At 39.0% G+C, this 27,304-nt stretch overlaps 1 protein-coding gene across 20 annotated transcripts in view; it reads left to right on the top strand.

Moving 5' to 3' along the window:
* The window catches only part of LOC117238402 (neurobeachin), a 413,842-nt gene extending 386,810 nt beyond the window's left edge, over positions 1-27,032 (top strand). For 14 of the 20 annotated variants that reach the window (XM_033503859.1, XM_033503624.1, XM_033504020.1 and 11 more), the window contains 16 exons: positions 4,210-4,327; positions 7,794-7,896; positions 10,812-10,927; positions 15,104-15,216; positions 15,290-15,430; positions 16,802-16,921; positions 17,004-17,156; positions 17,244-17,316; positions 18,240-18,424; positions 19,305-19,524; positions 19,605-19,685; positions 19,761-19,928; positions 20,040-20,303; positions 20,431-20,627; positions 20,776-20,927; positions 21,060-27,032. In XM_033503859.1, the coding sequence (XP_033359750.1) occupies positions 4,210-4,327; positions 7,794-7,896; positions 10,812-10,927; positions 15,104-15,216; positions 15,290-15,430; positions 16,802-16,921; positions 17,004-17,156; positions 17,244-17,316; positions 18,240-18,424; positions 19,305-19,524; positions 19,605-19,685; positions 19,761-19,928; positions 20,040-20,303; positions 20,431-20,627; positions 20,776-20,927; positions 21,060-21,150 (2,295 nt within the window). In that variant the 3' untranslated portion in view covers positions 21,151-27,032. The remainder of the gene's footprint in view (positions 1-4,209; positions 4,328-7,793; positions 7,897-10,811; positions 10,928-15,103; positions 15,217-15,289; positions 15,431-16,801; positions 16,922-17,003; positions 17,157-17,243; positions 17,317-18,239; positions 18,425-19,304; positions 19,525-19,604; positions 19,686-19,760; positions 19,929-20,039; positions 20,304-20,430; positions 20,628-20,775; positions 20,928-21,059) is intronic. The other 6 variants (XM_033504441.1, XM_033504687.1, XM_033504609.1 and 3 more) reach the window with 2 other exon arrangements.
* Positions 27,033-27,304: the final 272 nt, after the last annotated feature.

A 27,304-nucleotide genomic window follows, 5' to 3' on the forward strand; every position in this document is an offset into this window, starting at 1 on the left:
TAGAATGGAGTAGACACAACCTTTCTTGGAAATTTGACGACTGACGTTGCGTTTGTCACGTTACTATGGCTACCGTGTTCGTCATACAAGAGAAAGAAATAAAAGATTTTAATCTTACGCTTATATAGTGTCCAAAATAACGCTACTTCGATAAAACAAACGAAGTTAAAGTTGATTTTACTTTCTCGCATCCACCTTTCCCACGCAAAACTCATTAGGAAAACAAATACAATCTCAATGAATTCCTCTATATTCTCAAAAAAAATTTTCTTCTCTCTCTCGAAAAAAAAATGCCTATGCACATCTCTCAAGTGCTAACTTTCCAGAAGAGCCGAAAACACAAAACTCTGGAGCCTCATCCCCGTTGTTGCTGCGTATAATTAATGATCAGGCCACTTCAGGCATATACACCGAATCGAATAAACCACCATCCTCTCCGCCTCCCATGTTTTGTTCGAGCTATCGTGATTTCGAGTGGTTCGCGCGCCACGAGAACGATCAAGAGGGTGTTCGAGAACCTATGCAGCCGAAGAGAGACGGGGGGTCTATTATTGTCCGGTGCTTAATCTGTTTGTTGTATACCGGGCTGCTAAGTGGTACCCGTGGTTCTATGGTGCCCTATGGTGTACATAGAAGCGAGCAGCGAGGGGCCCTTGTGAACGCGACACATGTTGTTACATCACGACGCCCATTGTCGAAGCACGCTGCTGCGCAGCCACGATTTCGCTTCGTTGAGAGATGAACGCCGCACGGGGAACACTAATCGCGCACCACTTGACACTCTGCCAGAGACGCAGCTCTTTTTGACCACCGTCCTTTTTTGTTTTTCATCTTCTCTCTTCCCTTTTTCTCTCTCTCTCTCCGTGGACGCTTCATCGAACGTGTAAACATATTAGTCGCGCGAGACTGCTGGCACCCCGTGATACGCCGGAACAGGGGTGTCCCTGTTATTTTAACGACTCACTTTTCGGTCGCGTTGCTGCCGTGGAAGAGTGTGTTTTGGGTGAATGATGGTGGCGAAGTGTTTTCTGGATAATCTTTGTTTTCTTGTTTTATGGGGTAAGTTTGTTTAGTGGCGCGCGTTATGGAAACTATACATATACCTGTGTATGTTTGTTTTACGCGTAATTCTTCGTGACATTGATGAGTTTTGTGAAACGGTGAGATTTTAGCTGGCGAGATTTCGAGATTAAATCAGTACAGATTTTATTACCGATTATTTGTGCGTTTTGTAGTAGCCAAGAGATGCAATCTTTAGTGACATCGCCATGAGACGAAAGGTTCTGTACGTTTTGAAAACATTGCTTTTCTAAAGAACATAAATATTAGGAAAATGATCTCAGGAGATAACATAGAATGCACGCGTGTCATATCTGCAGCCAGATTGCAACCATCCAAATAATGAATTCCGTATCACGGCGCGTTCTTATCAGTTACTGGCAATGTTTGCGAAGAGCTTGCGCATTCGTTCTTAGGGGTTGGCTCTGTGCAGCCACCCCCGACTTCTCTTACAATCTCGCGCATGGAATCCACTGGATTCCGCTATGAAATATTTTTACACATTTATAACGCTCTACATATTTAACTTAATATTTGTTCGAATTATCATTTATAACTGCATATAATAATCTTCTGTTATTTTCTAAAAATTCTCACGATAGATGACAATAATTAACCCTTCCTGACAATATTATAAAGTTCTTTAATGAGTTATTAATACAAGCAGCACGCGTTCTACTTAATCTTCACGAGTTGACGCGACATTTATTGTCCCTGGAGATTTCGAACCGCTTATGTGCTAATAATTAGATTTCCATGTGCGTGCGTTGCACCCTAAAGTCGTCTCCCGTGTTTATTTGATCTCCTGCGTCTCGTAGGGAGCACTCTTCTCTGCTCTTCATGGAAACTTACCTATTTGTGTGTCGGATATCCTTTGTTGTTTTGCGTTACGCTCATTAGACGTCTATCTTTGTTACTACCGAATATAAGGGTAGCTTAACTTTTTAACTTTGTTTTTGGATACGAAGTCTGAATAGAATTCAGTAAAGTCTATGAAACTTTTGAATAACTTCTATTTGTATATATTCATTGGCAGACCCTTTTTCATGAACGCATTAGCAATTTGCGAAACACGTAGCACAATCGTACCGCGAGAAAACGTAGAATTCTACAACTTGGAACTTCAAAGTTAAGCAAATACTTAGCGATAAAAAAAAAAAAAAAAAAGAAAAAGAAAAACTCCTGACGCTACCAACGTCTTAATTCTTCTATGATTAATATTTTTGTACAAGTACTTTAACTCCTCCCTAATTTCACGCTTCTGTACCAACGATTCTCTCTTAGTTACTTAACAAATATCTGCTGCATTCCACCTAATGGAACGTTGCTTTTAATACCTATACTCTTCTGGCATTGCCGACGAAGCACCCCAGGGAGTACAAAACACATCAAAATCCTCGGCCATCAAATAACTTTTCCCGCTCTCGTCCAACTACCAAGCTATCCAGTCGTGGCATTAATTTCAATGACTGCTTGGTAACACCCATCGCTCGGTCAAGTTCTCGTTATACCACCGAAGAACAAGAAATTCGACGAGCGTCGAATCATCAAACAGATACGATCTCGATGTTGGGGACACGGGTTGACCGCGCTCATTCCGCGTTATATCGAGGATAATTTCATTTGGCGCGCACGAGGACATCGCGACGGCGGCGCTCGTTAAGCGGGAAAAATTGAAAGGCCTGTTAGCCGCGTCCCGGTAAATTGCTTCCTCTCCGTCCTCGTACGGACCCGCCGCCGTCAGCCTCGTCCTTTTTCTACCCTCCCCCTTTTTCGCCCACGAGTTGTTCACGACTCGTTCGAGAGCGCAAGCCCGCGAAGTCCTGGGATCGATTCCCGGCTCAGCAGGAGGCTCCTCCTACCATGACGGCCATCTTGCGACCGGCACCGGTCTCACTATATCACATCACACTTCACTGAATACAGCTTGCATACTTACGGTCAGCCATGCGATCGCCACCCCGACTTTTGTCCCTCTTTCGATATGAATCCGATCATTCCATCCGGGTGGTGGTTATGGATCGAGGCTTAGATAGCTTTCGGCTTCGTTTGAAAAATTTCTGTCTGTGAGTACGTTAACACAGAGACGAAAGGAAGCAGCTTTGCACAGGAGCAAGGGAAATCGTGTTCTCTGTCGCTCAGCGTCACGCAACGTTACGTTGTTTTGCTCGTACATGTCACACGTTCGACCAATACGCGCGTTTATCTTTACGATCGCGCTAAGTTTTAAAAACAAGGAATCGGCACCGCATTCCTTCCAGAGAACCGCTTTCCATCTCAGCACAGTGGAATAGGTACATTTAGGTACATTAGGCTTACACTTTTTGGGGGTGGACGTCGGTGGTTTTGAACGAGGCCAAGGTTTTAATTAATGTTTCGTGGTGTTTGGAGAAGGATTTTGTAAGGAGTTCGGGGTAAGTTTTGCACAGGGATGAAATGTTTGCATAGAAACGAACTGGGATTTTGTTGATCTTTGATTGGCGAAGAAAGTGGTAAATTCACCCTCTGAACGAATATTACTATTTATGAAGGAAATCTGTGAAGATCAACAGTAACATTCTTGTAATTTTTTACTCGTATATACCGTACACGAAAGAATTTTGAGAGTTTGAACATTATTTTCTTAAGAGTATGAAAGGAAAATTGCAGAAGAACATGATTTATTTGAATCGCTATTCCGGATTCGCGGTTGAGGTGATGCCATGAAGGATGGTTTCCTAAAGCAAGAATTTTTTGTGCAAGATAGGCACTGAAATGTGAACCTGAATGTTATTATTCCCATAAATCGTAACATGGATTTATTACTTCTTCACTTTCAGCTTCTTAACAAGGTTTACGGATTTAATGAAGACATTCGAAGACGTATAAAAATATTTTTATCGTGATAAATAATCATGAATTATGCGATGTTTTATCTGAATCATTTGAGAGGAAAAGTAATTTAGATGAATTTTGCACGTTTGCTTAATAATTTTTCAGTCGAAATTATGTTTGGTTATAGTTTTAATAAGCGAGCTTCTAGTGTTTTATATTCTCCTATACTATGTGTATAATTAATATAATAAATAATGAACTATATGTATAATTAACACAATATTCATCGACATTAAAGGAAAGAAAAATATTTTTTAATTTTGTTTCTCGTTTCAGGTGCTCAAGTACTGCGACCATTTGCACGGGAAATGGTACTTCTCGGAGGTGCGCGCGATATTCTCGCGCCGTTATCTGCTCCAGAACGTCGCCATCGAGATCTTCTTGGCCAGCCGAAGTAAGTCGTGCTTGATTCGTCTCGTTCGTTTTCAAAGGGGGCGGCGGGCCTTTTTCGAAAGGACGCGCATTCCGTTTCTTGCTCGGTCGCCTGCGTTATTTCACACGGTGTGATCTAATCTGGCAAAATGGAAACGGAATTTCGAGCTCGCCGCGAGGTGTGCACCCCCGTTTACTTTTTACGCAATAAATATCTTCGCCCGCATTACGGTATCCGCTTTTTCGATGCCGATTTATCAACCAATTCCAGTTACACCTGCTGCGCTTCTTGCTTTTAAATATGCATAACATTTGAATGCATTTAGTTTAGTGCATTTGGTTTTGTTTCGTGGCCATGGAGATACGAACTTTCGAGGAAGCTGTGTAAATTAAAGATGTTCAAAATTAGTTGGAAAATTCGCGATAATTTTCGGCATGTTAGGTTAGGTCGAAATAACAGTCGAAAACTTTGAAAATAACCAGACTTTTTTAAATACGCACATTGCGGTCGAATGTCCTAATCAATATACATAAATTGAATATGAGATATTAAAATCATACAAACTTTGATACTCTTAATAACTGAAACGGTATGGACGTATTAATTAGTGTTAGGAATATCACAAACAATTTACATATTTTATGAATATTACGCAAAAGCAGCATTAACACGTATCAAATGCAGTAATTGCACTCACAGTAATTAATATTATAGTTGTTCATTATGTTTATTACTTACTCTTCATTTATATTGTTAATCGCAAATGGATCTCGATCAGATTCTGAAATTCCGACTATCTTTCTTACTTAATCTTGAACTAATTTCTTGAATTATAGGACTGCGGCGTACACCATGAATATCACAGTTTTACATCAAATGTACTCGAACGATTTAATTCTGTCCTTGCTCATAAGTATTTTAATAATTACCCCTAATTATTGCTATTGCATAGGAAACGTCATAAAATCCATCATCTTCAAGTTCGTTTATCACACTTTCTACAAATGTAGATAAATATTACGTATCGATATTTTCACAATGACAATCTTCGATACACTCGTTATTTCACATTCCACGCATTTAATAATATTTCTCGAATTTCAATTCACAATATCTCCACATTCTCACTGGTAATAATTTTCTCTTATTCGATCATTAACATCTTCTAGCCATCCCTTTCTCGCGACACACGTACAAAGAGAAAACCTTTCATCCTCGAAGAGACTAACAGAAAGTAAAGAAAAATTACGACAGTACCAAATAGGAGAAATAAGCGGAGCCGTCGTTATCTCGGTTTCGTAAGGAGGTGTTAAAACATTCCTAGAGGACGGCGAAGCATCGGGATACGTAGCGTTTCACTTGAAATATAGTTGTCGTTCTTTCGAACGTCGGTTCGTCGGTGGTGCGCGCATTTCGAACAAACGCGCCGTAGGAATTACCGGTATACCTGCGAGCTCCGTTGGACCCGCAATCCCGCTGATTATTTCTCTCTTGGCCGCAGATAAATTTCACGTTTGGACGTTCCTCGATTCTAATCTGATATCCCCCAGACTTTCGATGAACCGGGGGAATGTCATCCGCGCGTGTTCGTCGTTCGTTATAAAAATTAGTAGAAACGGACACGCATACATTGGCGTTCTCGTTAACCGATGCGCGGTTGGATCATATTTATCGTTTTGTGATAAATCTTTGGACGATTAGAAAGGAAATACGAGCGAGTTACGTTATGGTAAAATAGTTTCGTGGAACTTTCACGGATATTTAAAAGATGTAATCTGGACAAAATGATTGGGGAAATATCATCTTGCGGTTTCCTTAGGTAGAAAGTGTCTGTGGTCTTTGATATTGAATACAGGTTTAAAGTCAATTTTTCCGATTTAGGGCAGGCGAGATTATCTTGATGTAATATGCTTGTTTTATCATGACGTGTTCAGTGGATTTGATAATTAGATAAGTGTTCTCAGAATTGTGAATCTATTTATTATATTCTTTATACGATAAATACGATGAATAACAGTAAATACATAGAATATGGATATTATTTTGTATGTTTTAAGATTTAATTATAGAAAAATATGAAATCGACAGAAGGAAACATTCATCTCTTCCAGGATTTAATTTAAATACAAAATGAATTACTCAATTCACAGATTGTTTTCTTCTCTAACACCATTATTATGAATGAGTCATATATAACCAAATGAAAGTTATCTTATCTAAAACCATGACCGACTATTAATCAACCTTCAACACGTTCAACTTCTCAAGGCATAAATCTTTCATACAACGTGTATTCTGGATAACAATTATCAAATAAGTTTTGCCTTATTCAATGTTTTCATGTTTTTCACAGAAGAGATGTATGCTATAAGATGTATTCAGTAAGGTTCGCTATTCACACGGCGAAGAAATGAGGTCAAGAAATTTTTTGATTCCCGCGCCTTTTACTATCCTTCTTCGTTGATTAAGACCGACTCGTATATTCCAACCCTGTATTCGAAGTTACATAAATTACCGGCAAGTATTTATGGTAACTGTCTCTTTGCACGCTACTCTTTGAACTCACGAGACTGCTTCAGCGATGCTATTAAAGCCGTGAAATTAAGTCCATCGTATACTCCCTTTTCATATTTCCACGTTTAACCAACTACTAAATTCGTTCTAAATGCCTTTACCATGCGTGTCCAAGCACGAGGTACATTTTGATGAATCATTTCCTTTGGTTTAGCAGAAATATGTATCTAAACTTCTCGTAGTAATTTATAGTATAATGGAACAATGATATTATTGCATGAAACAGGAAACAATTTACGCTGTTAGTGGTTTAAATATTTCTATTACTTTCAAAGAATTTTTGTTTGTTCGGAAGGAAATTTGAATGCGATACCCAATTACAAGGAACTTTAAAATTTACACAGCTTTCTGTATATGTTATAACGAAAATAAGAATCAATTAACGGAACATATGAACAATACGTATGCATAATAGACACGAGTTTTACACTTCACCCGTTTGATCTTCATATTTGGTATGTAGAACAGAAATATTTAAGATTAAAATTCAATTAATCGGCAGATGAGTACAAGCTCTTTCTAAATTCATTTTACAGTATCTAAATCCTTAAATTTAAAATACAAAGTTTCACGATTCCCTCTTTTTCAAATACTTCTTCTCAATTTCAATCGGTTTGCCATCCTTGCGTTCCTCGTTTAACATTCACCCTTACCTCCACGCACCTTCCAAAAATTATCACTTTATTTCTCTCCCGAACCAGACCATGCATCATCCTAGCCTAATTCCTAGAGGCCAGTAACACTCGAGACAATTCCGTATGAGGTACCTTCCTGACAGAGGAACCGACCGCCAAGGCAATGCGAGTAAGAAACGCATCCTCGCTTGCCATCCTTCCTCGAATGATTGACACACGGCCTGTCTGCTGGATTGGCTTCGCTTATAATCCGCACTTTAACGCCTTTTTGTCCACAGCCTCGATCCTGTTCGCGTTCCCGGACCAGATGACGGTGAAAAAGGTGATCAAGGCGCTACCGCGAGTCGGCGTGGGCATCAAATACGGGATTCCGCAGACTAGGTAAGGAACCACCGAATCCCTTTCGCCGCCATCTGAATCCGAGGGATCTAGAGGTCTCGAGAAACACGCTCGTCGCATTCCTCCTCTCTTTTCTTTGTCCCCTTCTGTGGGATTCCGCTCGCGATCGGCTCCGGATCTTCGGCCCTTTCTTGTTCGAGCCCGAACGTTAAGATGAATCGAACGATAGAGTTCGATGTTGGAATTATATTGAGAAATACATACTTCGAAGACTAGATGTCGATCGTACCGATGTCCTGATCGCCGTGTCGATAGTTTTGTTGGTTTATTTCGAACTTTATACGATTAAACGATTGGGAGAGTCGTCTTTGTTTTGTCGTGGAAGTTATCTTATTGTTAGGATTCGCGGTTGTTACAGCTGATGTAGGAATTAAGTGTGAGCGTTTTTGAGATAAAAGAAGGACAATTACGGGATGTAGAAACCAATTTATCTGAACTCGTTGGGAAACAAGCAGTTGTTTCAGGTATTTCTAGCAAATTATTCTACATGTAAAATTCAGTCGGAAGAAAAGAATAAAACAAGGGAGTGTGTCCTCTTCTACGATACTTTGTGTAACTGCCATTCATACAATACAACCTGATTGACTCCTCGTACTGTCCATGATTTCTCCTTCGAATAATACGAATTCACGTTTGGATAAGTAGATCCAGTTCAACTAATCAGACATTAACTAAGATTTTACTGCAATAAATGCAGTTGTACTGTATTATAATGGTCACTTCAGACAACGAATTAATATGGAGAAACGAGAGGCAGGTCGATTCGTCGAAACGGTTGCGAAGATCCCTGCGCTTTCATCGCGGTCGAGCTTCGGGACAAGGATCCTATCTCGATACCAATACTCCTGTAGCTTGGACGAGGACAGGCGGCGAGAACAGAGGTTCGCGTATCCGCGTTTCGATCCATCCATTAAAGCTCTCTTATACATGGGACCGAGAGAAGGAGAAAGAAAGAGAACCGACGAGAAGGATACGCCGGCCATAAATATACGGAGGCCGAGTCGGACGTCTGATCCAAGGGAGATTCCTGGCCAACAAAAATAATCCGCCGGTATATAAGACGTGCATCCGCGTCGTGACGCTCTGTAGCACGCTCGCGTCGCGGGAAAAATAAATCCGCCTTCGTATCGAAGCGCTGTATTGCCTTTAATATGAGTTGATAAGATAATTGGCAATGATTTGCGATTTTTCTTGGAAATCAGGAATTTTGTTTTTGTAAAAAATGACTTTTCCATTCAGGATTAGTCATTCGTGCATTTGGAATAGATATCTGCGTTTCTCAGTTCTGAATTCAAAAACATCTATAACACGTTGACCCGTTAGTTGATACATTTCTTAACCAAAAGATTCTAAAACTATAGGATTGAAAGCTAATAGAGAGAAGTCAGTTCCAGCCGAGACGATTCTACTCTCTGCAAAATTAAATATATTTAAATTTAGTTTAAGAATTTCGAACTTCCCAAATTGCAATTTTTCAGAATTGAATCTATGTGACTCGTCAGACTTCAGTTTGAAAATAGGATCGTTTTATTTTTCTTTGTGAAATAATCATCTTACATCTCTGATGTTTCCTGAAGCGACTCGTCTTTATTACTTCACATTGGATGGAAAATTTTCATAGTTCCGCAAGATTTGTTATTAATGTACGCAACGCCAGAATTTATACATCCGGCTGCAGTCGGATGCTTCTCTCCTTTAATGTCGTCCACCGCGTACCGTCTATTAAAGTCTCTCGTATAAATCCTAAATCAGTGATACTCGCGTTCGTAAAACGCACTTGCTGAATTTTATAGCATTAATATACAACACCAAACTGTATCTTCAGGAAACGAGACCGACTGTTCTTGCGGATAATTACCTTGTGAAACTTTTTTCTCGAGTAATTATGTTCAATGATTTTCAATTTACCTCTATGTCTATTTTGCTATTCTTCGCTACTTTATACTATTTTTCGTATTAGATGCTTTCTCGTTCACGACGATTTATAGCCATCTATAAGCACTGAATAATAAATAATGATATGCATAAAAATAAAAATCAGATTAGAGTAGGTACATACGTATAAGGTTTCCTTTATACAGACATATCGATCTATGTTCTTGGATAGAGCCTCTTCAGAATTAATCGACAGCTCAGTTTTAGTTAGAAGGTTTCATTATTCAATTGCTTCGTTCTTTTGCTGTTTGAATTGCTGGAGATTGTAAGAGGTAGGAAAATAAAGTAAAAGACAAAAAAGTAAGAGAATTAAAAGATAAATTCGTGGAAACTGAGAAAATACGAATGCTGTCATGATTGGGGTTAGAAGCAAAATTGTTAGAAATATTGATATCTAAAAAATCAATCTTAGATGAAACTAATTCTTGTCCAGATGCGTATATACACGGTGGACCATTAATTTATTACGTAAACAATATGAAAAAATTATATCTATCATGGCAGTAGCCTATTCAGAAGAATTCATTATCAATTTCGCAATACTGATTTCAAATAAATTTATCATTAAGTCAGTCTCGCATAACAACATACCTATGTATAAGTCCACGTAGATAACTTTTCATAAAGTCGTATTAACCGATAGCAATCGTACAGTTGCAGTTTCGATGGATCAATGATAGTGTAAATTTAGTTAGACAGGTATTAATTCATCTATCGTATGTAACATAGTGTGTATCAAACGCTACAATCGTGAATAAGTTGTTACACCGGTTTTGACATCATTTGCAACGATGGATAAAGGATAATCAATTCTAGGATAATAATAATCTATGTCATCGGTAATACCTCCTCTCAATACGAACTTGTTATTAATGATATTAATCTTAGAAACGTATCGTGTTCGACATTTTGATCGATGAGTTCTCTAACAGGAATATTTAGAATTCGTCCTATTTTTGCAGGAGAGCGTCGATGATGTCACCTCGGCAACTAATGAGAAGCTCTAATATGACGCAAAAGTGGCAGCGCAGAGAAATATCCAACTTCGAATATCTCATGTTTTTGAATACCATTGCTGGTAAGTAGAAATTTATACGAAACTTCATTTTTCAGCTTCTGTTCGCTCATATATTATAAAGTTACACTGATTAGTTTCGCAAGTATGGAAATCGATTATAATCGTAAAAATCTTCATAAAAATATGATATGGATCCAATTATAGGAAAAAAGAAAATAAAGCAAAACCTAAAAGTAGCCGTCCACACACGTGATATCTCATTTGATATTAAATGTACATCAAAAAACGGTATCAACGAAACCCTCTAAGCACTTCACCACGTAAAAACCAATACAATAACCGTGATAAAAGGGGAGTTGTTCAACGGCTAAAAAATCATATCGGCTTACGGGTTGCGGAAAGAAAATGCGACGTCTGCGGATGGTCGATAGTTGTTCGATCACGTCGCCACGGTTCAGATAAGATGGAACGAGAGAAATCATAGTAGAGTATGAGTTGGAAAAAGATGGAGAGTCTATGGCTGCACACGGCCGGATGGAATCTGTCGCGGTGTATTAGGGATGTTCTCAATCAGCTCCGTGTTCCGTTAACCACCCCATACGAGTAATCCCCGGCTCGTGGGCCCTGGTAATCCTCTCCCGAGGGACCGGTGTTCTCCGCTTCCCTACGCAGAGTGGAAGCCGCGCCTTTGTTTCTCCGTCGGTTTAATATCGGCTGCCCCTTTTGTGCGTTCGCGTCGTAATCTAAATCACGAAACTCGAGACGTTGGTCCCTTTACCTTTTTTACCGAATCACATTGATCAGCCGTCTCGACAAGTAGCAAACATCCGCAGCGTACTTGTCACGAGAAACGTAGCGTGGTGTCTGATGAAGTGATGGGAAAGCTTAATAACGTGACGTTCGATAGTGGAATCATCCGAGGATAATGTATTCACAGGAGGAACGATGTTTATAATTAGAAATTAGAATGTTCTTCTATTTTTAGCGAGCATAAAGCGGAAGATAGGGTTCAAAGGATTCGAGCGTTTGGAAAGTGTCGATGGCAGAACATTTCTTCCAAACTCATAATAATTACAACAATCTACTACCAGCAAATTTCCAAATTCTTTTATTTCCAAATTTCCATAAGCATATCCGCTATAAAAGAAGTACTGGTATATCAAATACTATCGATGGATTTTCAAATCCCTATATTTCTAAATTTGCAAAAACTTCGGTTCATAAAATTTTAATTATACAAAACTCGAGTCCCAATCTTATCTACTTGTGGGAAAACTGATCGTAAAGAAAGTGATAGCACATGCAATCGCGAATTATGTAAACGTAAATTTTACGGTTGCTCACGCGCACGCGCACTGGAATCACCTGTCTAATGACGAGGATCATCGTGGACGCGTAATTATTTGTACATCGAAGAGAAACGCCGCTAGACGCCGGAGGGTGACCGTGTATTTACGAGCGTTATATATTAATTGTGCGAATAAATAGTCCAACAGGGTAAAGAGGGGTGAAGAAGAGGAGGAGGAGGAGGAGGCGGCGGAGGGCGCGCGCGATCGCGAGCGCAATGCAATTGGGCAAAGCCCGGCGGGAGAACACGTTGCGAAAACGAACCGGTCCTGCGGCCAGGCTCCCGCATACGATCCATTCCTGTTTTTTATTTGCTTTTGTTCGCATCGGTTTATTAAAAATTAATGATAGTAGGGCCGATGTAAATATGATAGGCTGCATGTCCCGATGCAAGCTGGTTCGCGTGGGTGTACACACCGCCGGCTACGCCGCCACCGGTCCATCGGCGTTCTTCCTGTTGATGTTCGCCGGGGAGAATTTCTTTAATTAATTGTTCGCTTGAAAATGTTTTGAACTTCTTTTTAATCGTACGAGTATATGTGTGTCTGGAAAGGGAGAGTTAATAAGAGCGTTGAATAACGTGAATGTGGTTTCTGCTGGAACTATCGTGAAGATTTTTAAATACGCGTATACAGCAAGGAGAAATATATATGGTTACATGTGCTAAGATATATACAAACATTTAGATAAATAATACAGTCCGAACAAAATAAAACGGAATTTCTAGTATAGACTATATCACACACGTCGCGTTGCTTGGTTCTGTACTTGTAGTATTTGCGGTCGAACAATAGGTACTTATGGATTGTATCGTTCAAATTTTGCATTGGAAGTACTTAAGAAAGGAGTGTTCACGGTGGAATGCTTATACTGGGTTTCAGGTTTCCTGTGAATTGTACTTTCCGCTTATACCACTCTAGATCGCGATGCCTATCTTGTTTTAATCGACGAGCCGTTCTTAAGTGAAAAACTTTTCTTTGAATGATCTCAATATATCTAGTCTATATATAAGTAATTATGTGTTCTATAAGTAATTATGTGTTCTTAATAACAGTACGTTATCGGACTTAGAAAAGCAGATACACGAGGATATTTGATCGATAATTTATTTCATTTAATTTGATCGAAACCAAAACGCTATCACCGATAGTCACAATGTTAAAGACCAACATCAACTTTCTTGCTTGCAGAAAAGAAAACATCAATATTTAATTAACAATCATTTTAAATAGTTTCTCAAAATATATTCTTCAAGCAAATGGGAGACAAGTAGCGTAACGAGGCGAATAGTCGTCGAGTTGAAACCATTTCGCAGGACTTCCTGCCAATTTTTCTACGTAGACCTGTGTCCCTTTAAATCTCGGCAAGTGGTGAGTTAAAAACGAGCCTCTCGTCGCGGCTAGCACTTATTATAACGTTGTTCTGTGAGGGACGAGGGTGGCGGAGTTGGAGTTAGGTAAAAAGTAAAGGGCAAAGGGAGGCGAAGGCGAGAGGGGACGCGCGTGTCGCGGGCATTCCAGTGTCGGGAAGCGTTCTGAGAGCGCTCACTCACCGCGACGCTACCATTAATAATCACTTTGATGCATAACGCGGCCTTACTATTATTTACGTCCGACCGGCGGTCGTGCAGCGTCACGATTTACGATGCATTGTGGCCGAGTCTTGTGCACACACTTGCCGACTCTTGCCGCCGAGTCTTTCCTTTCCTCTCTTTTCGCTTCTCTCCTGTTGCTTTTGTTACAAGCCGAATTGAGTACTTCATGCAGTTCTTAGAGACGAATCAGCGGATTCTTCAGAGACTTCGTGATTATTTTTGTGTCTCTATGTGTGATGGGAGTTGTAACTTTTCCTTTCCTAATTCCTAATATATTGGAATTAGGTTTCCTTTAGTCGATTCACGAAAGTTTGTAATCTTCGTCTTCGCATCCCCTATAAATTATCCTCTGCATTTTCATTCCGCCATTAACACCATATTGTTATCTATCTGACTATGATTTCACTTCGACATAAACACACATACATTAAGTGAAAAAAGTCGAGAAACAAAGGAAAATAATAAAAAGAATGCCTCGCTATTCGTTGAAGAAGATATACACTGCTCAAGAGCTGTTGACGGATCGGTAGATCAAGCAGAACGAAATAAGAAGTACGAATTAAACGCTCGCGTAAACGATCCGACGCGAAGGTCTAAGAGGGTGGGAGGATAGGCTTCGCCTGACAAACTTGCTGACGGGTTTTAATTAGCAACAGGGGAGGAGATTAGACGAAGTCAGGTTCTCTTGCAGCCGCGCTGCCGTCACTAATGCATCTTGGAATGGGATTTCGGGGGTGGAAGAGTGAGACCTCCAGAAGTGACAATTTCAGGAACGATTAGCCGTCACGCTCTGAGTTATGCGCTTACTAAACGGAGCACCTCGCACCCTACGGAACTGTGGCATGCATTTCGTAAAAATAGAATTAGAGGGTCTACGAGTATGCATCCATTCTCTCTCTCTTCCTCTTTTTGTCATTCGTTCTAGTGCGAGGGTGGCGCAAGAAAGAAGAGTGACCGCGGCTGAGCACAACAAAAAATTAGGCCGGTGATTATGCGCATTAAAAGGAATACACCAATGATAGCTTATTTATTTTTGGCCTCGTTTAAACGAGAATTTTTGGTATATGGGACGAGTCCCATACATAGATACATCGTAAATGATATTTAAGTCATTTCTTCGACCTTCGAGTTTTGTATAGCTTTCCATTAGATATTGTGATAGGCGAAAGGAAGAAAAATGACGGTTTAATATTTTAAATGTTAAGCCATCTAATCAAACGAGTGAATAGAAAGATATATCTAATAATTTTTATAGAAATTTTATGGCGATAGATTAAGTGTAAGTTATATTTTAGGTCGAACTTACAATGATCTGAACCAGTATCCTGTGTTCCCTTGGGTGTTGACTAATTACGAGACGAAAGAACTCGATCTCAGTCTGCCTAGCAACTATCGTGATTTATCAAAGGTATAAAACACGTATATATTACGAATGTAAATGATGCTTCGTGTGGTGCTTAAATTTTGCTATATCTGTTCAGCCAATCGGAGCGTTAAACCCAAGTAGAAGAGCTTACTTCGAGGAACGCTTTCAAAGTTGGGAGCATGACAGTATACCGCCGTTCCACTATGGCACACATTACTCCACAGCTGCTTTTGTTTTGAACTGGATGATACGTGTGGTAAGTGTTTAATACCTATTTTTAATACGACTAAGAAAATTCTATTTATCATAAGTTTACCACTCGTCTAAATAAAATGCTTCCTTAATTCGATATTTTGTAAATAGATTTCAATCTTACGCGATGTATTCCCAATTTATCAACGAACGCTTCTAAAACAACGCGGAATATCTGGACGAAATCGTCGATTTTCCAGCTGACTATTTTAGAAACCTGTCCACCTTGAGCCATAAATTTTGTCGCATTCGGTAGTACATATCTACACACTAATTTGGAGGCGTCGAAACGCCCTAGAGGCAACGAAGCTCGCCTTCCCGTTAAATGTGTACATTTCTTTTCTGCTGCATTTCCTCAGATTCTCCCTCTTCTTCCATTCCAAGGATACACGTAAAAGTACACCTCTCACCGCTTATCGCTATAATTTTTATTACTTCATCGATTAGATACATTAATTTTATTATTATTAGCGTGCCGAGTAAGTGGTGAGAAAATGAAGACAAGAAAAAAATAGCATTTACGTTCATGACTCGGTTTATCGCTGCTTCTAGTATAATCCATTGCACGTTCAATGATAGTTATTGCGCATACACGCGCGCGACACGTTCGATAGCGATTGAATCTCATGTAAATGGTGAAGCTTGAACGAGCAAGCATAATTTCCACGCATTTACATACAAATCGTCAATAAGCGGTTTTACTGTTGTTTCACTGGCGAGACGCCCTGGTGTTCCTTGTAAGGATATACTGCATCGTAAACAATTTATTGCTTTATAACTGCACCGCTTCTTGTCTCTTTGGGCCCGTTTCCATGAGCACCCTCGACGCCCTGGTCGCGATCGACCTGTGGTGCGGCGAGATAGTTCCAGTCTCAAACTGCTCGTTTCTTGGATCATTGTAAACGTTCCAGGCACATCTTGTCGAAAATCTCGTTCGCCGACAGGGCTGTAAATCACGGCTGTATCTTCGACGCCTACGCGTGAAACTCTCGCCGATCACAGGGGGTCCTCTGTTAACATTCATCAGCCTGTCAGTGAAATGAACGACGGATAGGACTTTAAGCGCGAAACCATATAACAAAGTAGCGTTTCAGTGGTCTTTCCGCATGATGGTTTAAGGACTTTTTGCTAGTGGTCGTGGGAGAATGCGTGACTCTAAAACTTTTAGAGAATTCGATGCTGATTCATTATACGATGGAGGATTTTAAAGAGTGACGTTGTTCCGATAAAATGATTAAAATTAACGCACAGTATCAGAAGGAAGAAAAAATCATGCGACTTTAATCAATTATTGAATGCCAAAATAATTTCAAATTTGGACGTACGAAGAATTTGGATGTCAAATTATTTATCACGATAAAATTTGGTATTTCAGGAGCCCATGACAACGATGTTCTTGGCTCTACAAGGTGGCAAATTCGATCATCCGAATCGGCTGTTCTCCTCGATCGCTCTATCTTGGAAGAATTGCCAACGCGACACTTCGGATGTCAAGGTTTGTTCCATGCTTCATTTTTTAAAGTCGCTCACTAATTTTTATCATCTATTGTCTATTATAATAAATTATTCGTTAACAGGAATTAATTCCGGAGTTCTTCTTCCTACCGGAAATGTTGGTGAACAGTAATCGCTATCGCTTAGGTAGGCAAGAAGATGGTAGTGTAGTTGGTGACGTTGAATTACCTCCGTGGGCATCATCCCCGGAAGAATTTATACGAATCAATCGAATGGTATGTTCAAGAAATTCAATTCAATTAAAATGCATATATTTTAACACGTATCGGGCAAACTATATTTTATTACTTTAATTGCTACAGGCTCTAGAGTCAGAATTCGTGTCCTGTCAATTACACCAGTGGATTGATTTAATATTTGGCTACAAGCAGAAAGGTGAGACCAATCTATATTACAATGTTAATCTGATTACCCTTCTTTAAAAGAATTATGTAAAAGGAAATATAGCCAACAAAACATAAAATTTCACAAAAAATATTCCTCAATATCTACTTTGTTGTAAATACAAATACTTCAAATCAGAAAAGAGCTACAAAAATAAAGTTATTAAAAAAGAAGAAAGACAATTCGAATCCATAAAAAGTATTACAAAATCTCATTAATTTTTCCGCGTAAATTTTTCGAAGGAATCAACGCGATATCCGTGCAATGGTGCGAGTAGTAGGCTAGACCGGGTGTTGGGACACGCGTGGTCGAGTCAAATTAGATTTCCACCGGTGGTAATTGCCGGTGGCGCCTCTATATCCGGCGCTTCCCCGAAGATGTTGACGCCAAGGAGGCAGCGGGTGCCGGCGCTCACCGCGCGTATGGAAGGAATTAGTTTTTAGTTAGCTTCCTCCCGGTCTTGTCCCAACCAATTAGGCACGTGTGCCGGCCGCGACAATGCGCGCCACCCCTAATACGCAACACGTTTACAGTTGGTTGCACGAGAGTACAGGCAACCGGATATACCGGCCACGAGCAATCGGTAGCGGCTTGAAAGATATGCAACGCGAAAATATATAGATTTTTTGGTGTTAAAATTAAATTTAATGGTTCGGGAACACGAAAGATGTATTTTCAAGCGGTCATCAGATTTATTTAGTGCTGAATCACAAGGAGATAATATGGTCGCAACTCTTTGTAGAATAAACAAATATTTGCTCTGTAAAAACTGTGACGACAACAATTATAGGTGGCTGATTAACTTGTATTTAAATGAAAATTTGTTTAAGTTAATTCGTGTTAGAAATATAAATGTTTTATTGGAAACTAAAATTTGCCTTCCTTAAAAATGTTTTCCGCGAATTTTCTTTTAGGTCCGGAAGCTGTTCGAGCAACGAACGTTTTCTACTATTTAACGTACGAAGGTAGCGTGGATCTAGATACGATAACCGATCCAGTTATGAGAGAAGCCATAGAAAATCAAATTCGAAACTTCGGTCAAACACCCTCGCAACTTTTAATGGAACCGCATCCTCCGAGAAGCTCGGCGATGCATTTGGTAAACAATGTTCATTTCATAATATGTCATGCTTCTCAATAGTCAAATCATTGTTTAGCATCGTAGAACTATGCAATAAGAAGAGTGTGCAATGTATCGTAAGTAATATGTCTAGAAAAAGGAGCAAAAGATCTCTGTGAACTAGACTAACAAATCAATAGGTTCCAATAAGGATGTGAAGTCTTAAAAGTATTCTGTTAGTTTTAGAATAGTAGTACTAATCTCTAGAAGAATTCATAAATTTATTGAGTTAGTTTAGAGTTTGATAGTTTAGATCTATCATTTAAATTTTATCATGCGGTACCTTTGTGGTTTTTGTTAGATAGTGTCCTTAGCGTCAAAGCATACTCTTTCCCTTCGAAGTATCTATGTTCTAAAACAAAATTATTACGCAAGGAAGTGTCTAAAATTTTAATGCAATTTTCATTTGTGCTTCAATGTGATTTAAATATGCTATTTTTCATTATATCATAACAAACTTCATGTGTCCTACTAAAACAAATGATCAATTAACGAATTTTAAACGAAAAGGAACAATTTTTATGATGTGAATATTTCCAAAGATACGATCTTTTCAATATTAGAAATTAACTTGTTATTTTAAAGAAGCCTTATAATTTATTTCGTACGATCAATATTAAAGAAATTTCGTAGCTAAAAATTACACTAGATTTATATCATTTTAAAGCCGCACCGAACGTATGATAAAACTTAGAAAAATGCAACATCTAGCATACTTAACAGAATACTAAATTGCATCTTCTACATCTCTAACCAAGCCACCCTCGAATCATGCAACAACGAGTCACTATATATATATCTACCTACAGAAGCGTACAATGCACGCTTTTCTTTCTGTTCAATCGTCCCGAACGAGAAGAGTACCGCGATGTTTGACAAGACGTTGCCAACCGTGTTGCAGTCGCCGATGATGTTTTCGAGTATCCCAGACGATGTGTGTATGACCATCAAATTCCCATCGAACTCGCCGATCTGTCATATTTCGGCTAACACGTATCCTCAATTACCTTTACCATCCGTTGTAACAGTCACTACTGGTCAGCAATTTGCTGTCAACAGATGGAACACCAACTACGCAGGTATTTATTTTAATTTTATTTGTCATTTTATCATCCTTAAAAATCCTTAAAAATTTATTAACATGTGAAATAATTTATAGCATCTGTGCAATCGCCAAGTTACGCAGATACTCCACAAGCACAAGCTGCTAATCAACCATTGTCTATGGATCCTGTTCTGTGTAAGTATAACGAAGAATAGTAAGAAATATTCCGTGGAAAGAGTAATATAAAAATTCCTACAATATATTTCATAGCTCAAGCAGCGAATAGTCCGAATCCCACGTTACGTCGTCACTTGGGTGACAATTTCAGTCAGAAGTTGAAGATAAGGAGTAACTGCTTCGTCACTACAGTGGATAGTAGATTCTTGGTTGCGTGTGGTTTCTGGGATAATAGCTTCCGCGTATTTTCTACTGAAACTGGTAATAAGGCTTATAGATATGTATTTGTGTTGAAATACGAACAAAGCGGAACCTCAGTTTGGAGAAAGGGAAACAGGAGATCTTCTCTAACATAATTATTCCTATTTTCAGCAAAAATCGTACAAATAGTGTTCGGTCACTATGGAGTTGTTACATGTTTGTCACGTAGTGAGTGCAATATCACTTCTGATTGCTACATAGCATCTGGAAGTGCCGATTGCACGGTCTTGTTGTGGCATTGGAATGCCAGAACACAGACGATTGTAGGTGAGGGTGAAGCACCAGCACCTAGAGCAACCCTTACGGGACACGAGCAACCAGTGACTGCTGTTGTCATTTCGGCTGAACTGGGCTTGGTCGTTTCTGGATCTTATTGTACGTAATTAACCAATGTTTGAAGTTTTCATTGTTGGTTGAATTTTGGTGTATTAATCAAGACATAAGCTTATAAAACAGTCTCAATAATGAGAACGGAATTTAATGAACTGTGTACTATTTGCAGACGGACCAGTTCTTGTACACACAACTTTCGGTGATCTTTTAAGATCATTGGAAGCACCAAATGGATTTTCTTCGCCTGAAAATATTTCAATGTCGCGAGAGGGTGTCATCGTTGTAAATTACGAACGTGGACATATAGCAGCTTTCACTATAAATGGAAAACGGCTTCGTCACGAGTCTCATAATGATAATCTTCAGGTAATTCATATTAGTCTCAACAACGTGATAGTATTTCATTCCTTCTTTTATCGTCATAGAATTATGCTGCTGCTGAGACAAGTACCGGTATTTTTTAGGCTCGATAAGAAATCAATTATTGTGTTACAAACAATTTTCGTTCTTCCAGTGTCTACTCCTCAGTAGAGATGGCGAGTACTTAATGACAGGTGGTGATAAACGAATTGTAGAGGTGTGGAGGACGTTCAATCTAGCTCTTCTCTATGCATTCCCAGCTTGTGAAAGTAGCGTACGTTCTCTGGCACTTTCGCATGACCAAAAGTAAGTGTAGCTAAATTTCATATCATTCATATAATTCAACATTTTTTCATCTCTTTTCCGATTATCATAGGTTGAGAGAAAGAAATTTATTACAACTGCAAATCCACAATTGCAATTTATTTAACGTTTTAGGTTTCTTCTAGCTGGTCTGGCCAACGGGTCGATCGTGATCTTCCATATCGACTTTAATAGATGGCATCACGAGTTCCAGCAACGCTACTGAGACTGTTTCGCGTACGTCTAGCAAAGTCGAACGAGACACGAACGTAGTTCATCTGTCGTTCGTCTTCCTTGTACAACATCGACAGATTTCTCTCAGTCATGTATGAGTAGGAACGGTAACATCCACTCAAAAGTCAGTTTCGCAACATCCGATCGTGTGTGCAATTCCATTCGAACAGATCTACGATTTGATCGCAACGTATCGAATTTGAAGAAAAGGAAACCGCATCGTGCAATAACGCGAGGATTGGACAAAGCGTTCATCGACTATCTCAATCGTTCAAAGTAAAAAAAGAAAAAGGAAAAAAAAGGAAAAAACGATTTCGAGCATGGTGAACGAACTCTGATCCTCTAGTGTTTACAGATAGGAGCAACGAGCAACGACGCTTTCGTAATCGTTTATTACAATCAAGTAGTGGGCGCAGAGAACAGTAGTCGCCGAGCAGCAGATATACTTATGATATTCAGCGTTTTAGCAATAAACAAAAGAAAAAAAATAATATTCGCTTTCTCGCGATTCTATGGGAGAATATTCGAGTGCTTCCGTGAGATGACGCGTGCGAACCGATTGACCATGCGTAAGTGCACTAAGGTTGAAGCGAAGTATCGAGCACGGGGGAACTGGCCAGGCTCGAGCACGCGTTATTCTACGATTTCGATTGGTATCGATACTTGCCTCGAGATTTCTAGCCATGCAAAAACCGAGAGAGAGAAAGAAAGAAAGTATCCACGAGGACTCAACAAAGAAAAGAGAAATAGATACGAACCGCATCATTCCCTCTCTCTCGAACCGCTAGTCAATTACGAATACATTCAAATTTATCTGTACGCTTGCGAATACTCGAAGGCCGATTCTCTCGACTCACACCGTTCGAGGGTGCGTGGCGCAATGATGTAATCGTGATCAGATCCTCGGACAGTAAACTCGCAACGACGTAATCGCGAGTATCTCTGTGTGGCATGCCGTAACCACGTTATGTTTCTATTTCTCGTACGAAAGGAACATGAGCGTGGTTATGGTCCTCCGGTGACACATGTCTAGTGCTAGAGTAACGTCCCGTGTAAATACGATTATCTCTACGGCGTATAAATATACATAAAATATATTATATATTATATATTATATACGTACACGGATAATTTCGTGTTAAGGTGTCGAGCGAATGAGCGACAGATGAGGGAGAGAATTGTATTTCTGCGCTGATGTCGTAATTGCTGCTCGTGATAATGAGACACTTTTTGGCTAAGCACTTAGTGAGTTCAGTTTTACGAGACATAGGACCGTAAACGACACACGTACACGTGTACTTAAAACACAATTCCCCCTATAGATCCCTTCACAAAAGACACATCTTCAAATCTTTACACGTTTGCACAAAAAGGCACTTTCGCAGGGACGATCCACGCTTTTTTCGCAGAGCCGTGCACTGGGTTGCCCCAATCTCGAGGAATACCCACTCATACACACAAGCACATACACACATACAATATAATACTATTCACCGTAATCGTTACTATCATCCCGCAAACACTTCCTATTCCCCAATATTCACGTCCTTCGAAAGAGATCCTAATTTTTTATCAAAGCCGTCCAGCTTAACTTTTTGCGAGGATATTTCTTGGTATTTTCGCACGCGATGTATAATTAATCAGCAGAGACGAAGAATTATTAATAGGCTTTAAAACGAGCGAGTCTGAATCACGTGGATTTACCCGAATTCGTTGACGTCGATCCTATAGTGATTGCTAGAGATCGACGTCGTTCGTGTGTGAGCGTGTCGCCCGTATGACGATTCGAATGGGACAGAAAAAGGCTAGGATTGCACCTCGTGAACAATTGCAAGATCAAAGAACGAAAGAAACAAAGATAAATGTGTAAATGCAAAGATCGGTCAAATTGGATTGGATCATCGAAGAAGTAGGAGGAAAATGTAGGACGAATTTTTCGAGAAATAACAATATCGCGAATGATCCATGCGACTCTCGTCTACTCGTCGTTTCGCTGTATCACGAATGCTAGTCACTCTTTCTTGGATAAAAATCGGTGTTCATCACTGAACTAAAGAAAACGCGTGTGTGCACAGCTTTTATTGTTTACGATTGATATTCGATCGGCATAAAATGTCGTTCACTTTCTATGGTATAGTATGCTAGCGAATCGCTTTTATCCAATGGATCAATGATTGTTCTTTTTACACGCACGCTTGTTAGTCATCTCGGTAGATCGGAATGTATTTCTCTTCGGTAACGATCAGTGACGTGATATTAAAGTCAGACGGTATTCGTAAACGAAGGAATGAAAAGTCAGGGGCAAGAGTGGCGAAGAAACGGTGGACAAAGTGTGTGAGGGCGCGAAAAGAGGTTGGCGTGAAAGGAAAGGTGGCGTAAGTGAGAATAATCCGGAACGTGAGTTTTGTGGCCACGTCGGTAATCGTCGCGACGTGATATCTCGCGAGTCTACACAGTGGCGTTCGATAGGATAGAGACTTAATTTCGATACGATTCTGTGCGATTACCACGCGGAAAGTACTTAATATTAAAGAAAGACAAATTAATCACGATGGATTACGAGAATGTATTCTTAAAATAGAAAAATTGTCCTGAATTACGATATAAGATGTAAACGTCTCAGGATGCATCTAGTCAAGATTCGCGACGAGAAACGTGGCGGATTACCGATGGATCCCGAATTTCTTAGATGTCGATACACTTAAAAAAAAAAAATAATCATATTACAGTACCGTCTACATGGTAGATCTAAAGTAAGTGCATGGTGCCGTCGTTTTAGCGATCAATCACTCTTGAGCTTGCGAAACAAACAAACAAAGAAGAAAAAAAAAGATGTCACGATGTAAAGTTGTAATAACGATTTATCATAAAAGTTTTAGTGTTGGTTCTTGTATCATGCACCCGGTTCGCTGCCGGTCTCGTTAATCGTACAATTTATACACGCATAGGACAATGTTACGTGTGCAACAACGTGTTAAACAATGGTATTATCGCTACTATTCGTTATGGGCGTGCTTATTGCATGATTGTTCGTGTTGTTTTGTTCACGTGGGGAAAGAGAAAGAGAGAATGTGTATGAGAAAGCTTGCTAGCTAAACAGAGGGAGAAAAAGGAGAAATGAAAGAAATAGGAGGAATAAATGCGCACGTTTGCTGTATGCGTGTGTGTGCATGTGTGCGAGAAAGGGAATCGTGTCTGGTGCTTTGGATAATGTTAATTTCTCGCGTACACGTGGTGATAGCTTGTCACGCGTGCAACTGTTCACACATTGTACTTAATGTACAGTCCGCGTATTATCGACACCTTATTTTCGCTACAATGGAATTAGGAATGGGCAAAGGGAAATATGAAAATGGGTAAAAAAAGAGAGAAAAAGAAGACAGAAAAGAAGAAACATACGTGTCATTCTGGCTGTATTCTCTGCTTCTCACATAGTGTTTTTCAATCGAATTTAAATCTCTTCGAAGGTCGAGAAAAAGGAGATTTGAACAAGTTCTTTCGAACTTCCCAAATTTGAAAGATTTGTGAGAAATTAACACGTCTGCACAAAAATAAACATTTAACAAGTGCGAAGCAGCGTAATCAGTGAGAATGTACCGTGATAAACGAAACCAAGAACTTAAAAAAGGAGGATAAGGAAAACAAAATGATATGAGAGAACGAGTGAAAAAACAAAACAAAAAAAGAACAAAAAGATTTTAAAAAGAGGACTTTTTATATTTGTTTATAGGTGTGTGAGAATGCTACACTTTTCGAGCAAGTTGTTAGTAAATTCCCTCCATATTGCTATATATATATATATATAACATTATATATATATATATTAAAAAATATATATAAAGGAAGTTAACAAAAAAAAATAAATTTTCTGTCCGTACTCGAACTTCGGTACACGTAAGAGTAACGCTACTATTTTAAATAACGCTAAGTACAACGGTACAACAAAGGTTTGCCTATATAATTATTATTACAACTACACTTTATTCTCATTATTAATTCATATGGTTATTATTAATTACCATTACTATGATTACGAGGTATAATTGATTAGTGTTCTTGACATCACACGCGTTTGTGAATGCATTTTGACATGTATACTTATTAAGAAATATTATAATAATTGAATCGGTAGACGCGAACGATACAAAAGAAAAAGCGAGCACGAAGAAGGTAAAATAAAAAAAAAGAAACAAAGATTTGTACAATTCGAGAACGAGTTAGGGTTCGTCCGATGGTTTCCAAATCGAGCCAAGAAAAGACGATGTTTGCGTTATTTACCGTGAATCATCAAGAAAGTGCGAGGTAATTACGAACCACATGCAAGATGTTAGGAGAAAAATTACGCAAAAAGGTAAGAATACAAAAAAGGAAGAGAAAAATGTAAAGGAAGAAATAGGTGGAAGAAAATAAATACACAAGAAGATTAAACGGTTCGTTTACATACGGAACTGCCCGTAGAAGTACTTACGTATGGATTTAACCAAACGTTCTAAGCGTAATCACGGGCGGATGAGAGGGACAAGCGCATAAATGTCACGGGATAACACTTACTCGGACGCTTAGTCGTTAGAATCGTAACCTCTTCAGTATTTAACTGCGCCGCGGTTGAAGAAAATCGTGACGACGACGTGGAATCGATTCGATAGCGAGGAAGATCGAAACGTGTATCCGTGCAATTTGGATTCGAAATCCTTGGCGATTGTTTCGTGAAAGGGGAAACTGTACCGTCGTTGCGAGCTTCTTCTCGAACGCGAAATAATTTTCCAATCAATCGATAAAAGTCAATATATGCGAGATTGTAGAGAGAAAACTAAAACTAATAATAATGCAAACAGAGAAAAATACGATGATGAAGAAGAAACACATACACACAGAGAATAATAAGGACATGTAGCGAAATCATGTAGAACTGCGATTGTTTAAACGTGATCATCGAGTTCATCTGCGTCAAGTAGTGTTTTATAATCGTGAGTCCGTTTCTTATGGTAAGCGATACGATTTAAATAATTGTACAGCATTTGTAATGCTACACGAGCCATCCGCTCTGGATTAAGCTTAAGCCCATCCGGTTCACAACACAAATAAACCAATTTAATCACTGCAGTTACATTTCTTCAAAGACTGAACATCGTTCCGCGGCATATTGTTTTCTATGTATGCATAATGTATATTTCACCACCACGTTACGCCATGTCCATTGTTAATCGTAATTTCAAGCCAGCATTTAGAATCCTAATATTCACTCTGAGGATGTTCGATTAGCAAATTGGGGGTGAAGTGTGGCAAAAAGGATAAAAGGAAAAATTATTAGGAAAAGGATTAAAGGAAAGGGGAAGTAGAGAAAAGAAATGCAAACAAGAAAAATAATCGAGATACGAAGAAAGATAATAATATGGCCTAACTTTTTCACAACTTACGACGCGATGTAGATGATACGTAGAACGTCATAAAATGAAACAAAAAGAAAAAAATATTAAAATAATAATAATAATAATAATAAAAACAAAGATGGATCGATGTTCGATCGACGAATAAATGACTGCAAAATTAATTACAGTTTTAAATGAAACCTCGATGCTTGTCTAAATATGATTTCCGATCGAAAGCCAAAATTGTAACTGCGACATCATACGTCGGTCAGTCTCGTCGAAGACACGGGCGACGCAGGTTAATTCCCGGCACTTTTAACAGAGTACTATTAAGTAGAGGTACTTAAGTCATTGCTACATACCAATATAAGCTCTATTGCTTATTTTATACTTAGTATTATCGTAACGTTTCGATTAGAGGTAACATAATGGGAAAGTTGTATCTTAGCATAAGGTAGACTAATCTGTAAAGATAAGTAGTCAAATAAATGAAAAGTACATTTGATGTTGCAGATGGTTTTTCATTTACTTTCACTTTCACTGTTGTATTAGATACTCTAATGATTAAAATCTACATTGATTGATGGGCACTCACTAACCTTGAAGCGGCCTTCAGTGCCATTTACATGACCTCGATGACCATGAGCAAGATTTCAAGGTATTTATTTTAATTTTGTTTAAAAATAATCGACAAAAAATCATTGGAATAGGTTTTCAAGAAACATAGTTCTATATGGTACCGATTTATTTATTTCATTCACAATCACAAGAGGACAC

The sequence above is a fragment of the Bombus vosnesenskii genome, unplaced genomic scaffold (genome assembly GCF_011952255.1).
Source record: "Bombus vosnesenskii isolate JDL3184/JDL3185 unplaced genomic scaffold, Bvos_JDL3184-5_v1.1 scf7180000013262, whole genome shotgun sequence".
Taxonomy (NCBI): domain Eukaryota; kingdom Metazoa; phylum Arthropoda; class Insecta; order Hymenoptera; family Apidae; genus Bombus; species Bombus vosnesenskii.